The sequence below is a fragment of the Labrus mixtus genome, chromosome 7 (assembly GCF_963584025.1).
Source record: "Labrus mixtus chromosome 7, fLabMix1.1, whole genome shotgun sequence".
NCBI lineage: Eukaryota > Metazoa > Chordata > Actinopteri > Labriformes > Labridae > Labrus > Labrus mixtus.
In genome coordinates, this window is record NC_083618.1 from 19273416 (window position 1) to 19290288 (window position 16873).

At 40.1% G+C, this 16873-nt stretch overlaps 1 protein-coding gene across 6 annotated transcripts in view; it reads left to right on the forward strand.

Moving 5' to 3' along the window:
- rap1gapb (RAP1 GTPase activating protein b) overlaps nucleotides 1–16873 on the forward strand; it is a 142437-nt gene that overhangs the window by 57657 nt on the left and 67907 nt on the right. For all 6 annotated transcript variants that reach the window (XM_061041121.1, XM_061041114.1, XM_061041115.1 and 3 more), the window contains one exon: nucleotides 3868–3903. Coding sequence is in view for 5 of the 6 variants with exons in the window: in XM_061041114.1 (XP_060897097.1) it covers nucleotides 3868–3903 (36 nt within the window). In the remaining variant the exon portion in view is untranslated. The remainder of the gene's footprint in view (nucleotides 1–3867; nucleotides 3904–16873) is intronic.

Here is a 16873-nt window from a genome sequence, read left to right on the forward strand (position 1 = left end):
TGTAAAATTCAATATTTTATTATTTATTATTTATGCTGTTATTTACCGTTGTTATTGATCCTCAGCCGTTGTTAAGCTGCGCGCTTCAGTTGCGCGACAACAATGACGTCACTGTCTAGTCCACTGCATTAAACTCACTATATAGTGAATAGGGAGTAGGGAATGAGTGAGTGATTTCAGACACAGCCATTGATGTCATTCTTATTCCCTCCCCAACAACTCTTGTTTGTCTGAAGCCATTTGTCTTGCTGTTAGTGACTCCTTTATTTCCCCTTGTGATGTGACTGATTACATCTTTCATTAGACCAATGTTTGGTCTGGAGAAATTTAGGGGGGTTGACCTTGGAGATATGCAGGGGGGTTATTAAGATTGAGATGTAATTTAGAGTAATATAAACCACATTTTCCTTGGCGGTCAACTCAAAGTTGAGCTGCTGAGCCGACATCATCTCCTCAAGGAGCTTTACAAGAAACCTTATGCAAATATTTCAGTGGCTGAGTTGTACTTCACGTGATGATTAAACTGTTCTTGCAGTGAAGTGCAAACAGAAATGTACTACTTAATTTATGGGAAAAAAGCTGAAATCATTAGTTGATTAATAAATAAATGTGTTGGAGTACTGAAGAGTACTTTTTGGTTCTTTTTTTGGTCTCCATAAATAGAAGGCGAGCATCTTTACACATTTTCCATACAAGCAGTAAATCAAGAAATAAAAGAAGTGCGAAAGGTCCAAAGCAAGGGGAAGCCGGTGGCCTAGTGGTTAGAGCGTACGCCCCTTGTACAGAGGCTGTCGTCCTAAACGTGGATGGCCTGGGGTTGAATCCGACCTGTTCCCGATTTCCCACTCTATCCACTGCTCTGTCTCTACAATAATGGCAGAAAAAGCCCCTAAAAAATCTTTTTTTTTTTTAAATCCAAAGCAGACGGTGAAAAGAATTTAAAATAATGAGATGTGGTGAGTCGTGTGCAGTGGTTTTAATTATTTTCTTCACAGTAAGATGAAGGGGGTAAGCAAGGTTAACGTTGCAGTAGAAACACTTTCATTCTGTTCTGCTCTCTTTTCATACATCTCAAACTCTCCTGTTCATAAACAAATGATTTTGATAGCTTTATAAGATGCTGTTCTCTGAATATATGGAGGACACAGTAAATCACACGCGATGTGAGGTAAGTGCTGCCTTCAAACGCAGCCTTAGTCTACTTTCCTCCTTGGCTAGATTTGAGATATCTTCTGACATTCCTGGGAATCTCATTTATCTTTTTGAAAGGTTTTTCACGAGTCCAAGTAAGTTAGAGGAATAATCAATACGCTGTCTTTCTGTCAATGTCAACAGTTATTGGGCACAAACTGGGTGGATTGAAAGCGACTTTATTGGTTTTGTATGTTTAATGTTCTTGACAGACCAAAGTCACATAGGTCGTTGCACAATCTATCTTCAAGAACATCCTGAAGAGAAACAGACAGGCGCTGTTTCTGTTTTTACGGTAGACGATTAACTCCGATGACCCGGCTGTGACCTCACATGCTGTTGAAATTGAGTCTCTGTGACAAACTCCTGTAACACACCACCCTTAAAGAGACTTCAGTGGCTTTGTCAGAAGAAAAGCAACAATTACTCTCCCTGTTATCTTCATTTTGTTGTTTTATAGACAGGCAGGGCGGGTGTCTGTGAGTGTGTTTGCATTGAATGACGACAGTAATGATTTGATTGGCTTAGCCCCGGGGAAGAATAGGGATAAGCGATGATTATCTGGAGATTGATTGTGGACAACGAGCGGGGTACTTTGTGTGCTGCTTCCGAGTTTGATCCAGGTGGAAGCAATGGGACTGCATCATTTGTATGCAGGGGGAATGAAAAGAGAGAACAAGCCTTTAAATTTAACACACTGATGGAGGAAAACATCCAAATGACGATGTTCTGTCTGGCTGCCTTTTGTCTCTTCATCATGATTTTCTTTCACTGGCTTTCACTTTCTCCCTTCGTCATCATTATTCTTTTACAACAGTACGGTCAGACCAAGCAACCTAATTGGACAAGAACATGTATGTATCTCTCCGCCTCATCCAGGTGTTCTGAATACAAAATGAACATTACAGCAGACAGTGTTTGAGAAATTAAAACATAGAAACAAACTATCTGGTCCGTGGTAACCATGGACACAAACAAAGAAACTGATTGCAGCAGAATGTTGTCTGTGTCAGGAAAAGTGTCCCCAGACCCTATAAAGGCATGAGTGTCAATTGAAGACTATTTCATAATCAGCTAAAGCTTCTCACAGGAGTTTTAACTTGTTTTTGTAAACCATGTTTGACTTTTCACTCTACTTAATAAGGAAGCGGCACTATTTGGCCACCATGCCATTGAGAGATTTTAAGACCCCAACACTCTGGCTTCCTTCACAGCACATCTGCCAGCTGTTCATTTTCCTCTCTGAGACGCTGAGGAGGTACTAAGTGAGTAGTTGGCAGGAGGAAGTAATATTGAAATGAGGTGGAGGAAAGCAAAGGGAGCTAAACCGTAGATGGAGAAGATGATAGTGTTGAAAACAGTGTCCATCTTATTTGAACAATGTATCAAATAGAATTGTATCACTAGGATAGTCATCGGCAGTGACTCAGAGATGTATGAACTGATTCTGCAGCTCTGTGAAGTGTTTCAGCATCTCCTGGAATTTTTTCTGGCTTTTACAGCCCTTGCTGGTGTGATATGGGCTCACCGCTCTCACCACTGCTGTTTTCCAGCCTCAGAAGACAGCTTTAGCCCATGAATTATTCGTAGATAAACAAAGTAAGCAACTGGTTGGTGAACGAAGTGGGCCATTTAGCAGCTTAAGAGCCAGATATTTCCCTGAGGAGTTGTTGGAGAGCTACACAGCAGAATGAATATTGGAGTGACGTTTAGAAAAACTCCATAAGAATGCTTGCATTGCTCCGTGTTGGCGCTCATCTGCAGTTTAGCGGCTGTTTGCTCACAAAATAACCGTATCTGTTGTATAATGCAATGACATGATGTTTCTCAATGACTTATCCTTCAACTTGCAAAACTAGGCTCATTCAGATTTATTTAGTTTTTTGCTATAATGTGTAGCCTTTTTATCGTTTCCTGTTTTTCTTTTTACAAGCATGCAAAATTCCTCAGCGAGTGTGTTTACATGATCCTAGTATCCGTTTATGAGCTTCATCCTGGTGTTGATCAAATCTGGGATATGGGTTTACATGCACACAGAGAAACCTGGTTATTCATATCCCTGTTTACATGATAAATACTCGTATCCATGTTTCTGATTACTGCATCTTATTCGCACAGGCACCTTTTTTTTTTTCTTTTTTTTTGATTAAGTGCTGTAGTAATGTTTCTTCAGTGCTTTTCAACTTGACCTGACTTGCAGCCTGTTCAACACTGACTTGAGTAGAGCAGCATTTTTATTCTTATCCAATCTAAACTTCCAGTTTTATTTCATTCTTTCATTACTGAAAGACAAAACGCTCTCCAGAAGTAAGACATTCTTGTTGCCGCCGCCAAGTTTGTTTTGGTTGTCACTTGGCTGAGCAGGCATTTGGCAGCGGTCAGGTACCAGGGTAAAAATATTCCGTTTTCTTTCTGAGTTCTCCAGGTAGCAAAAAAAACAGTTTTTCTCAAAATCGTGATAGTGACTTATCCCTGATTCTGAAATCCGATTATGATGTTTACATCCACAGATACTAAAGTCCATGTAAAGGCACTCTGTTTTCTGGTTTAAAAAAAATTCTGTTATTCTTCCATTTATTAAGTATTTCACTCATCTTAGCACACCTTCTGCAGACGTTTTTCACCTTTGAGAGTGATGCAAAGTAACTCATGTACTTTCACTGTGTTTTTTTCCAGAGCTGACAAGAGCTTCTCCAGGACCAGAACCTTATGGTGAGTCCTCTGCTTATTGAAAAACTACGCATGAGAGTTTTTTTGTGCTTGACTGCTCTCAGCAACTTCAATGTTGCATCTCCAGCCAATGAAGCTTTTGAGACAGAAACGTTTCATTCTGTTCATGGACGCACCACATTTTTGATCAGGTATCGGACTTCAACATGGAAAAGAAAGCTTTTTATATCGCCCGTTTAACAAATAAAATAAAATTAAAATAAATGAATTAATGCACCAACCACAACTCACGTCATCCTCATCAGATTTGCCAGATGAAGGTCTGGGACCGAAAGTTTCCCGTCTATTTTTACAAGTTACACAATGTGTGGACGTTTGCTTGCAATTTCAGTATGTGGAACTATGACAGCATTTATACTAGTCATCTGTTTCTATCATGTTCACAAGACTTGTTATTGTGTTCTGCAGGAATAACCAAGAAATGTTCCTCACAAGCACAGAGACTGACTTAGATCCCTCTATCATGTCATGGTTAACTTGTTTCTCGTTCTTGGCTTATTTCGAATGTGCTCACGTTTATGTCCCCACTTAAAGACCTATGCTCTCTTATAGCTTAGGACATCTGCATGTGATGGAAACAGAGATGGAGGATCCAGTAATTTTCCCTCCTGGCAGGTAGTCTGGCAGCATGTAGGGAGGAATGTGTTGGTGTAAATACAGGAGAGGAGCAGATGGAGAGAGACAGGGAGCACAAGTACGTGTGTGTGTGTGTGTGTGTGTGTGTGTGTGTGTGTGTGTGTGTGTGTGTGTGTGTGTGTGTGAGACCAGCTGGACATGTGGGACAAACTCAAGCATCAAAGGCCACAGAAAGAGTCATGGTGCTGCTTTACCGTGGATAAAGATTGGCAATATTTATCTCTGCCTAGCGCGACAATGGAAGCATACACTTCATAATTTCTGGTGCTGTCAGTTGTCGTCATGACCATGTTTATAGTTGTTTGATATGTTACTTTTATAATAGCATGGTCCTGTTGAAAACTCAGTTCTGATTGGCTGCAGGCTGTTCATTCATTCCTGATAACTGGCACCAACTGAGTAGCAATCGTACCAATCTTATGTTCAGTGTTTTGTGAAGCGCTGGCTACACAGGATCAACCTACATCTAAAAAAACCAGTATCTGCAGCAACAGGGGGGCAGTGAAAGCCTCTGTTTACAACTAAGCAAACTAAATCCAAAGCTATTCTTGACTTTTCGGTCCCTCCTCCTCTGAACACCTCAGGAAGAGGACCGTGTTGCACAATCTTCAAGAAGTGCAATGCCTGTCTTAACTGACGTATATGTTGATCACATGAGGATTGATCTGAAATCCAGCTCACTTCTAAAGGCCGCAACGGCTACCTGACAGTAAACATGACTTGGCATTTGTTCTTAAAAACCTTGACGCTGATTTGGCGACAATGTCGTAACTTGTCAGCAAGCTAGTCTCATTGTTAAACATGCTGTAAAAAACATTCCCTGTTTGTCTACCATAATCAATATAAATGACTTTGATTTTAGCTAGCATACTGTTAGCTTTTTGGCTAATAGCGCAACCAAACGATACAATGAGCTCAGCTGGCTGGAAATATCCCCCGTTGCCAAGTCGAAGCTATAAGATTTGTTCAGTTTACGGGAGTAGAGAACATCGATTTCACTGCTTAAGAACCTAAAGACAGAAACAGTTATTTCAGGTATTAGTTAAACCCTCATGGGAAACCATGGAAACAGAGTAAAGTAATGTTAGAAACTTCAGATTTTGATTAAAAAATGTACTTAAACACCAATCTTTGCCTCAGGACCTTGATATACGCATGGTAATACCAAGTTGTCAGAATCAGGTGTTTTATGGACTCTCTAAAAGTCAGACAGTTTCTTAATTATTCCCGGAGAACACTTTAATAGGCATTATCCCACAGTGATAAATTGACGTACTTATATCCACTATTTTGTACAATATGGGATTCATATATTATAATGAAAATTGGTTATCTGCTTCAATAGTCCCTGGTCATTATTAGATTTTCTTCTATTTAACGTCACTGGACACAGGGCACAGAGACAACAATAAAAGGGGAAGACTAAATATTAATTACACTTACCTGACTGTTATGTCTGCGTCTTGTATGCACTAAAGCAGGAGAGAATATTATGCTGTTTGGAGAGAGTTTTCCCTTTGGTGTGCTCGTCTCTCAGCTGGCTTTAGAGCATCTGAAAGAATTGTGTTGCTTCATTATTACACATGAAATAGGCTTCAGAGTCATAAAAAAAATGAGGGGTCATGAGGGAATCATTCCTTATGACAGTTTACAGGTTTCTCTCTGAAGAAAAAAAGGTCTGCAGTGCATGTTAATAGCTCACACCTCAGAGCTGGGATGTGTTCTGATTATAATCACGGAGTCATTAAGCCAATTGTGTTTATACAATCAGTCTCAGCCTACACGTACATTAAAAATCCAATGTATCGACGCAATGCTTTTTTTACATTCCCTTCATTTTTTGGCTTGATCACTTAAGAAAAGATGCATAACCTTCTTTCTTTTGCCTAGCTGTCTCCAACGTCTCACCTGAGACACACACACACACACACACACACACAGACACACACACACACACACACACACACACACTCACGCACACACATACACTTCTTGTTCTTCCCTCCATGTTGACGTTACTCCAGTCACCCTGAATCATTTGGGCGAAGTGCGGCTCCTAATGTAAGGAGGGAACACACTTACTTTACTGTGCTAAACTGCTTGCAGTTCACTGTTCCCAATTAAACCATCATTAGCTTGATTGCTGTCGATAATGGTGGTGCTTATCTTAGTCAGGCTGCAGCTCCTGCTAAGCTGCAATAAGGCAGACAGCATAAATACCTCTGCATTTCTGCAAGAAGTGTCATTCTTAATGCATACTACTTATTTTAACTAATGGGGGAAATCATTTCAATTAGATATCATAGTTACAATTACTGTGTGGTGATGCAGCAAACTAAGTGGAACAACTTTGATTATGATGTTATATTATTTGATCGCAGTGCAATTTAAATCTATGAGGAAATTTCATTTTGTATCGATTTCACCTACCCCTGTAACTGCCTCACCACCTATTTTTATGATTATGTCCTCTACACGTGTAAGTCAAGTTTTTCTAACAAGAAGTCTCCTCCTGCTTTCTTTCAGCAAAAGGTACGGCTGGTGAATCTTTGCAGTGGAAAATCCAAATGTATCATATCGTGGCTAGTATTGTATCGTATTGCCTCATATCCTATCGTATCTATGATGATGTGCTACAGATGCTTTTCATATGCTCCTAGTTAAAATATGTGATCAGCATTTCTATTCTATCTTGACAATAGTTTCTTAATTAGAAAAAGACCCCTCATGGCACTTGTCTTCAGGAGTGCGCTGCAGGAGATGAGTGCCTGTCGCCTCACAGCGCTCCCCTCTGAGCTGCCCCGCGGCCGTGACTGTGTGCAGCCCTTTGACTGACATGAGGAGCTGGGTGGTAATGAAGTGGTCCTCAGTGCTGAGCGTTGAGATTGAGTGGGGCAAAGAGGCCTCTAATTGGGCATCTGTGCCTCTTCAGATCGCTGTTAATGGCCACTCTCTGCTCTCATGTCAGAGTCGTGAGGAGAAAGCAAACAGAAAAGAAGGGAGCCAGCTGTAGCTCAACCGGCAGACCAAGACTCAACAGAGTCAGGATGTAGATTTGACTCTCATAGGGACAATCAAACTGTTTACATGTGCCTTATTTAATAGAGGCTTAAATGCAAAATATGAACAAGATGCCTTTCTATTATTGCATTGCGCCCCATATTGCCCCCCCAAACAGCCTGGAGGACTGGTTCAGCTCACAGATGTTCAGCTGGAATGAGATCTAAAGCCTGAATAGGCCGCGTCAACCAGAATTCATTGTAAAGTTATTATAAACATTCCTGTACAGGCTGTAACCCCGCTGACATAATATCCGGAGGCTTCAGTTTCAATAAAACCAAACCTACAACATCCAGCTCCACCCAACTTTTTGGGGGTTGGGGGGTGTATGTGGTCATCTTTACTGGACATTCTTTAACTATTTCAATATTTTCAAGTCTCCTGATTTATCAGAAGTTAAAAACGAAGCTGTTGAACGCTGAGAGATTATTGGCTGTCACAGCAGGTTGAACAGGTTCACGTGTTCCTCTATGAGTCTCTTAGTCAGAGCAGACTGTCACTTGCTGATACCATCTGTTGCTCTGCACAGTTCATGTTACTGTTGATATCTAGCAAGAGCCTCTGCTGGAGTATATGACGGGAAACTTCAGTCCCCTCATCTCCACTTTTACTTAAGTTTCTCACAACTGACACTTAAAAGTGAATGACCCCATTTTCCTTTTTGAACCAATTTGTTGCAATAGTCCTGTAAGAAACAGTTTTTATTCCTTGTTTCACCTGTGCATGTTTTAATCAAGCCCTTGGTTCTGTGACATTTTTAGTTAATGCTGCTTCTTTCCATTCTTGGTTTTTTTTTTTTTTTTTGCAACAGTCACCGCTAACCTCTCCAACTATTAATATCAACAGATCTTCCCACTCTATCTATGGAAAACATCTTAAAAATGATTTGAAAATATCCCTGATGCTTTGGACTAGTGGTTAAGATCGTACCTGTCAAAAAGATCTCAACGAGATTTGTATAGCAACATGCTGTCGGTCCTGAGCTGTTAGGCATGGGGTTCCACAGGGGTCTGTGCTGGGTACATTGTTTTCACTTTACCTGTCACCACTGGGTCGGATCTGGATTTGGAATTGCCTTTTAATGTTATGCAGATGATTAACTATACACTGGTGTAAACAGAAACATATTTATGTAATAGATCATGTAATCGTACATGATAGATTTGGATTTTACTCAATAGTCATGTTACTATCACAGGGATGTGTCTACAAATGTTCAGGTGACTTCCCCTGACTAAAATATAATTCCTACAGCTTTTCATTAAAGCCTTGAGTCTTTTGTTCTCATTAGAGGTGTGACAGCAGCTCTTGTTAAACCCCTGGTTGTACCTTTGAAAATGTTTTACAGAGTCACAGTAGCTGAGTTTTATCTCTGTTAAAAACCACTGAGGCTTTGACTTGTTATCCAGCTTGGGGCTGCCTTCGCTGCATCAAAAAGCATGCGGGAAAGAGACCCCCGCTGTGACCCAGGCAGGTGTGTCCAGTCCTCAGTGATTTCACAGATGAAAACATCATGACCCTGTGCAGCTGCAATGTGGTGCAGGTTGTGCAGGTTGTGCACGGATCTAAGAAAGAGAGAAGCCAAGTGATGGTTGAGGTTATTTTAGCAGACAGGGTTCACTTTTACTCTGTGCACCTGTTCAGTAAAAAACATGAAAGATAAGAAATGAGTAACACATGATAGGATTCATTTCAGTCTAAACAATGTTCAATTTTAAGTAGAGATTGGGGATCAAAACCCCGTTCATTTTAAGGACCAAGTTCTTCATTTTTCAACCCTGAAAATCAATTATGTTTGAACCTATCAATACTGCTATCAAGTCTCGTGGGCCCTAACGTAAGGTTGTAGCTCAAGTTGAGTCAGTTGATTCCAATCAAATCACCAAGGCACAAACAAACAGTGATTGTCTTAAAAAGTCTTTGAATCAAAATAAATTGCCAACCAATAGATATTTAACTACCTGAAGAGGAATTCTGGTGGACAAGAGAAATTGTCTTACATTTGGCTACAATTATCAAAGCAAATGATTAGGCGGAAGCAAAATACATTTATATTGCAAAATATTATCTTGCATGGGGGACAGTGGAAGCAAAATTGAAGTAATCCTTGGATCTGTATGGATGTTATGTGTTTGGAATAAATCTTTTACTGGATTTGGATCGTGGGGACCCTTGCTGATGCAGCAGGACTGTTTTTGTTGGAATAGTATGATCGGGAGAGTACAGTTAATTTTTCAAATGGTGAGTCAAAAGACAGTAAAAATCGTTGTTTCTTGGTCAGAGGTCTGACACGTATCACGGTTGGGTCATGAAGGTGTGTGCAGATTTTTAACAGGTTAAGGTGAACAATCCTATTTTACGGGGCCATTGGAGTAGCAGCATCTTGGCTGGCCTTTAATCTTTTTTAGTTTCCTTGGCCTTATTTCAGTTTCTTTTAGATCATCTAGTTGTTTCTGAGTGCAATAATACAAGTTGTGTAACTGGCTACTCTGTTTCCCTTTTTACCATATCCTATGAGCTTTCTGTATTGTAGATGAGCATGTGTGATATCGTTATAAGGTCACCACAATGCAGACCTAATGAGCAAGAAAAAGGATGGATCAAGTCCTATCATCGAATAAATTGCGATTCCAAATCTGATAACAAATAGTTTAATTTGTTTATCTAATTTATTGCAAATGAGAATATGGGTCATTAAGTGCAAAAAAAACAAAGCCTTTGGAAGATTAGTCGGCATTTGACAACTCAGAATCCTTAGTAGGGGATACCTGACGGGTCAGGGAAATTACTATTAGGGAAAGGTTAATAAAACATCATCCTGATATTATCAAATGTTTAATCTAAAATCAAGAGTAAATACAGTCGTTCGGAGGGGAAATGTGTGTGTTAAAATAGATATTACGGATGGAACCATGATCTGCTTAACTTCCTACTCGTCTCTTATTTCCACCAAATAACACACATGTATTGATAGTGGTATCAATACAGACTTGGATCCCTAAGGAGTCTCAATATCAATACAAATTAACAACCCCAATCCCAAGTTTAAGGACATTTTCACAAAGAGATTTTGTTGTTTTGAACTGCGTTTTGAACATTTGTTGTTCAACTCTCCTTTTCTATATAGTTTAATAAATCACTGATGATGATATTACAATACACACACACAGAGACACACACACACACACACACACACACACACACACACACACACACACACACACACACACACACACACACACACATGAACACAGGCATCCACTTTATATTCCTCCCAGATGTGCTTCATTAGCTTACTTAGTAAAGACTTTCTCAGATAATGAATGAAATGAAAAGCTCGGACTTACTCAGGGGGTAATGTTGCTTGCAGATGTAGCCATTTAACATTATGAGGAGGTCGACTCCATGCAATCAGGCTCCATTACATCTCAGTTCAGGAGACTCTTCAATTAGAAGCCGTACATACCTCAGTGAGTAGGATGACAGAGAGAAGAGGAAATTAATAATGGAGGAATTTTCCAGCCTTACTCATACAGAGCAGGGCTGCTTTTTCAATCAGGCGTGTACGGTTTAAATTGTGGAATGAATGAAAAATGTTCGTAAATACAGCTTTTGTATCTGCTCTTTATATTTCGATATGATTTATTAACATACTAGCAATGTCGTCAGCACATAATTCAGGCATTATTCGTCAGTCGAGATGAAATGTGGCATGTTCTGTAGTTTGGAAACAGGTTTGATGATTTAGAAATAAAAGTCACATAAACACTTGTTATAAGTGGAAAATGAAAACAGTAGAAATCCTTGAATGTGGAGTGAATCTCGAAAACGCTGTAGTAAAGCCGAGGAAAAACAGGGAACAGTTGGGAGCTGAACACAACAAAGCTGCGCCATGAGTAATGGGTGGTCAAGCTCTTAAAGGAGTGTGTTGACAGGCGCTCTCATCTGATTGGTTAGTTGTATCACAGCAGCTACACACCAATCAGGCATCTTCATCAGTGAGCACAGGTGAATTGTATCAGTAATTATAAACAAGTGGATCATTAGCTGCGCTTTATACACCACAAAAGAACATGCCTGCCTAATGTCCAGAGGCTGACTGTCCCATAATGTTGAATGAAAAAGCCTGCTCACCAACTGTCTTTTTTTTTACCTTTGGGACACTCAGAAGACCCGTCCCCTGGGAACACAGAGCACGTGCAGGCACATGCGGAGTCACCAGGTCAGTCAAGTACGACGGTGAACTGCCATTTACAATTTTATAAGTAAGCAGCAGGACCTTAAAGTCTGCTCTAACCTCGACAGAAAGCCAATAGAGAAAGGTGACACTGGGGTTATATGGTCATATTTACCCTCTTCAGTCAGAACAGGAGCTGCTGCATTCTGACCCATCTGCAGATCTCAAAAACTCTTCTTTGGCAAACCTGACCGACGGACAATACAATAATCTAACTGAGATGAACCATACGTATGAAAAGGTGACCCAGCATCCTCAAATGGTAGTATTGATGTGATCTTAGAGATGTTTCTGAGAAGAAAAAAAGTGACTCTAGTCAGAACCTTTATATGTAAATCAAACAAAACATATTGTTGAAAAGCACTCCAAGATACTGAATTTGTTCTCTACAATAAGCACAATCATCCTGAGACACAGTAAATTGATTGATCATATGACTCAGTCATGCTAATCAGAAAACCATTATAACTGTCTTAGCTGAGTTAAATAGCAATACATTTGTTGATAACCAGCTTCTAACAGCAGCCAGACAAGCCTCAAGTTTAGCTGTCAGACCAACTTCCTATAGCTACTGGCATATACAACTGCAAATCATCTGCATAACTATGAAAAGCAATCCCAAAAAAACAACAACAATGGACCTAGCACAGACCCCTGTGGAACCCTGTGCCTAACAGCACAGGAATCGGAGCGCATGTTGCTACGGTACAAAACATATTGACATCTTCAAGACAGCTAAGATCTTAACCACTGGAGTAGCTGACCTGATGCCAAAGTAATTCTCAAATCAGTCCAATAATATACATGGGTCTATCATATCAACTCTGAGTCTACAGCAAATAGCAAATTTGAAAGTGCTGTTTCTGTGAAGTGATTTACCTGAAAAGCAGACGTCCTTGAGGATGCAACAACCAACACACATACACACACACACACAGACACTCCAAAGGAGAGGTCAGTCGCACACACAGGAGCGGGGTTGCGGCTGCAGCCAGAATAATTATGCTCTTCAAAATTCCTCTGACGACTTGATTAGTCATAAAAATTATCAGTAGAAGTCTTGATTACTGAAATAGATAGCTGCAGTAGTGAATAAATGTATCAGGTCTGTATATGCAACGTTTATTTATTTATTTTATTTATGTCAAATGTATGATTAATTTACATTTGATCAGTTATGTATGCCATTTTCCAACATCTCTAATTCATCCATTAATCGTCATCGTCAAAGAAATCCTATATTTTCTCATAATCTGCTTCAGCCTCTTCTTCAGGTCACCTTTATTATTATTGTTCTTGTTGTTTTTCCCGTTTCTGTGCTCCTCACTCAGCAGCACAAAATGCCCACATGGAGCATCTGCTGACAGCTCAGCGTGTCCACATAATGACTCTAATCACCCCATTAGTCAGTGAGGCACTCAGCGACACTGCAAAGAGTCGACAGGTTTGATCCACCTGCAATTCAATAGGGGAAAGCACTGCCAGATTTTATTGTTGGGAAAATTTCCCTCTTGGAAAATAAATGGAACAATGTCTGTGAGCTAGTTTAGGTTGGTTCCTCGAGTGAGCTGCACTGATTTCAAATTTGAAATGCACATTTCTCCACAATGACCTGACACACATCCTAACAATTTGGCAGCCTATTTAAAAAGCAAATTCCCATCTCTCCCTCTGCTCTATCATTGCCTTGCACCAGTACTGCACTCATAGTGTCAACCCCGACAACTCCACCTGCAAGTAGTGGTGGGCGATATAACGATCTTAGATTGTGAAGGATTTTAACGAGCTGACGATCTGCCAAAGCAGGGAGATCGTAGAACCGGGCTAATGTGTTTATTCTATCATGCTGCAGTTTATGCTCAGACACAGACACGTCTCCCTCTTTTTTGCTCCGCAGCGGTGAAAAAGAAAACGAAACTTAAAAGTAAAGTCCGCAAAAACAACTCCATCCCGCTTATATGCAACTGTTTTGATATTTTTCCAAACTGACACGGCGTGAACAACAGTTAACTTATCCACATAGTTTGCACAGTTAAGATTACATCTCAGATAGCGACACAAGAAACCTTTTAACGAGCCGGAGAGACGTTAACAGTCTGCAGAGAGTCAGACAGAGCGGAGCTCGGAGAGACAGTGATGGGAGATATAACCCCGGTGTTTCAAATGTTGCTGTCGGTCTTTTCTGCTCTCTCTCACTTTCAAGCTCACCTGTTGTAATAACCAAATTTATAGGGATTACACTAAACGATGTTACACGTTGTGTGCAGCAGCCAGGTGACCATGGTGACTGTCTGTCTGTCAATCAACGATGTCCGGCCCCCTCTATGAATAAAACTCTTCTGTCAGTAAAACTTACTTTGATCATGTGTCACAGAATGAACACATTCTGTACTGTGTTTTATTATATATAAACAAAACTAAAGTTAGTCCAATGATGTCATAAAAACAATGCCGCTGATGAACAAATGCTGCAGAGCCCATATGAAGCTACAGCTGTAGGAACTCTGCAGGGCTAAATAGAACAGAAACACAAGAACTCGAAGTCTACATGTTTTTAAATGAATGCATCACTGCGTGAAAATGTTCCTGATGAACAAAAAAAGAGGACACATAACTAAATCATAATTTCAAAGTGGTGCAGAAAACCTTCACATTGTGCATAAATATTGATCAAGTTGAGGGAAAGACATTTTTGTTGCTAAAGATGTTCTGGGTGAGACCTCCAGACCTCCTACAAAGATGTTTTTCAAATAGATTAAACTTGTCAGCACAGTTTTTGTGCATTTAAAAACATTATACAGGGAAATAAGTTTGGTTGAACTGGTCAGTAACTTACAAATTTGTCTTAAGATCAGTATGAAAAAAATCGTGATAAAATCGTGATATGATATTTTTCCCATATCGCCCATCTCTACCTGCAAGCTCTGGCAAAGGGTGTTTAAGATATCATCTTATCCTCAATTAGCTGCATGTAAATCTGCAAGGAGTGATGAAGTCAGAGACTATTGCATACCGTGTCAAACTTGACCACAATACAAGTCTGTCTGCTCCAAAGTATCAGATCCAAGTCATACTTTAAAAATCTACTTTTATGACACTAAATAGAAATCTTCTTCTTCAAATTAGTTATTTGTTATTTATTCTATGGGATAGAAATTGGAGACAATTGGGGACAGAATGTTTTTTTTTCCGGAACCTAGAAATGAGTCAGTGTGCATGATGCTGTTTCGAATGACAGGTGCTGAAAACTTTATTTCAAAAGTTAAAGTCGAGAAAAAAACATCACTTTCAACTTCATCAGCACCTTGTGTTTATTCAATAAGTTTCAATCAATCTTAATCTTGCTACACAACCAAACAAGCCCTCTAGTGTTATCACATTTAAATTCAAATATTGCTTTCGACCGTTAACTGTTAGTCGTCTCACTGAACAGAAAAATCAGTTTAGTTTCTTCAAGGTGCCTTTTTTTTCATCAATTATGCTGTTTTTCAACAAGATTTTTGTTCCGTCCAAGGCTTTTAATAACCCCCAGCTACATTAAATCCGGAGGTCTCAATTTCCAAGGGTGTTAGTGTGATTGTGTGTGCCTGAAACGTGCTGGTGATCTGTTCTGGGAATACGCTGTCCAATACAGGCTTTGATGAAGTGCAACCTTGAACAAGATAAGCAGGACAGAAGATAGATGGATGGAGAGGGGGATAGGAACAAATCCACTGTAGCTGCGATTACGCTCAAGTCAGAGTGGAGCAGAACAGCAACACATTTTTACCTGTTCATCAGTTTTTTGCGCTTAAATTAAGAGCAAATAAGAATCTTGATTCCTTGGGCCTGCATAAATGATATCAAAGGTAAATATCAACAGGCAACACCTGAGAGCAGTCTGAGAGGAAATCAGGGGAGTTGTGTGTTGCTAAAACCTTGGATTCATCCAATCTTCAATATGCTACCTGCCCTGCTGGCGGTCTTGTGGTTTCGCACTCAGTTTGGGTCCAGATCTATCGCTGCCAGAATCAATAGACAAGGCCACCCACACATGAGGTAATTATGAGAGCCAACGGGGTTCTGGGAGTGCTGACAACACAGTTGTTGTGTTGAAGAACTGCTTTTCTTCCCGCCTACAAGTCTTGAGGGGAATGAAGGCCAGAGCTACGCCCTGTTCACCAAGGTTACACATGTGATTACATTTCTTGATAGAAATTCATATTCTTTCTCTTATTGTGTCTCGGCTCGCAGATTTATTGTTGGGAAGCAAGAGTTAGTGTTGCTCACTCAAAATTTTGTGAAGAGCATTTCATTCCTCTTAAAACAGTTGTAAAGATGATTTTTAACAAGAATGATAATCCATGTGTTTTTAAACCCATGTTGGTCTACCAACAGTCTTCTGTTTTACTGTTGTAAGTGGTACCAGGGAAGTTCCTAGTGACTCGTTTTGATTTAACAGCAATTTAAATTTAGACCAGTCAAGCAGTCTAGTGGTAAGAAAACATTAAAATTGTGCACAACGTATTTAAGTTTGAGGGGAAGCAGTTATTGATGTGATGAGCTGTGTAACATTTCAGACAAAGCAGGATCACAGCCTCTGTGGGTAAAGGATGTTAAATTGGTTTGCCAAGTGTGGCTAACGCTAGCAGTGCTAGCACCACCAGCCTTCAATCCTCCTTGGGGATTAACATCCGAATGCCTGTGCTTACTGTGGTTACACATTGCTCCTGTTGTTGTGACAGTTTAACCTGACACATACTACATACAAAACCATCTCAATTTTCTAGATCAAGATACTGCACAACCTTCCTGCTCCAAAGAGAAGCCCTCCCTTCACTGTACTCGTTAACATGGGCAGTTGAGCGAGGACACAAGGCCAAATAACCAGGGCTACAGCCAGTCTCTGGTTACAACCCTGGCTAGTGGTGGCTTGCTGTGTTACAGTTTGAGCAAAACATTTGACCAGCATTGAGAGCAAACATATAAAAAATATTTATAATTTGTAGAGCCAACTAGTAATTCTGGTCCCGACTAGAA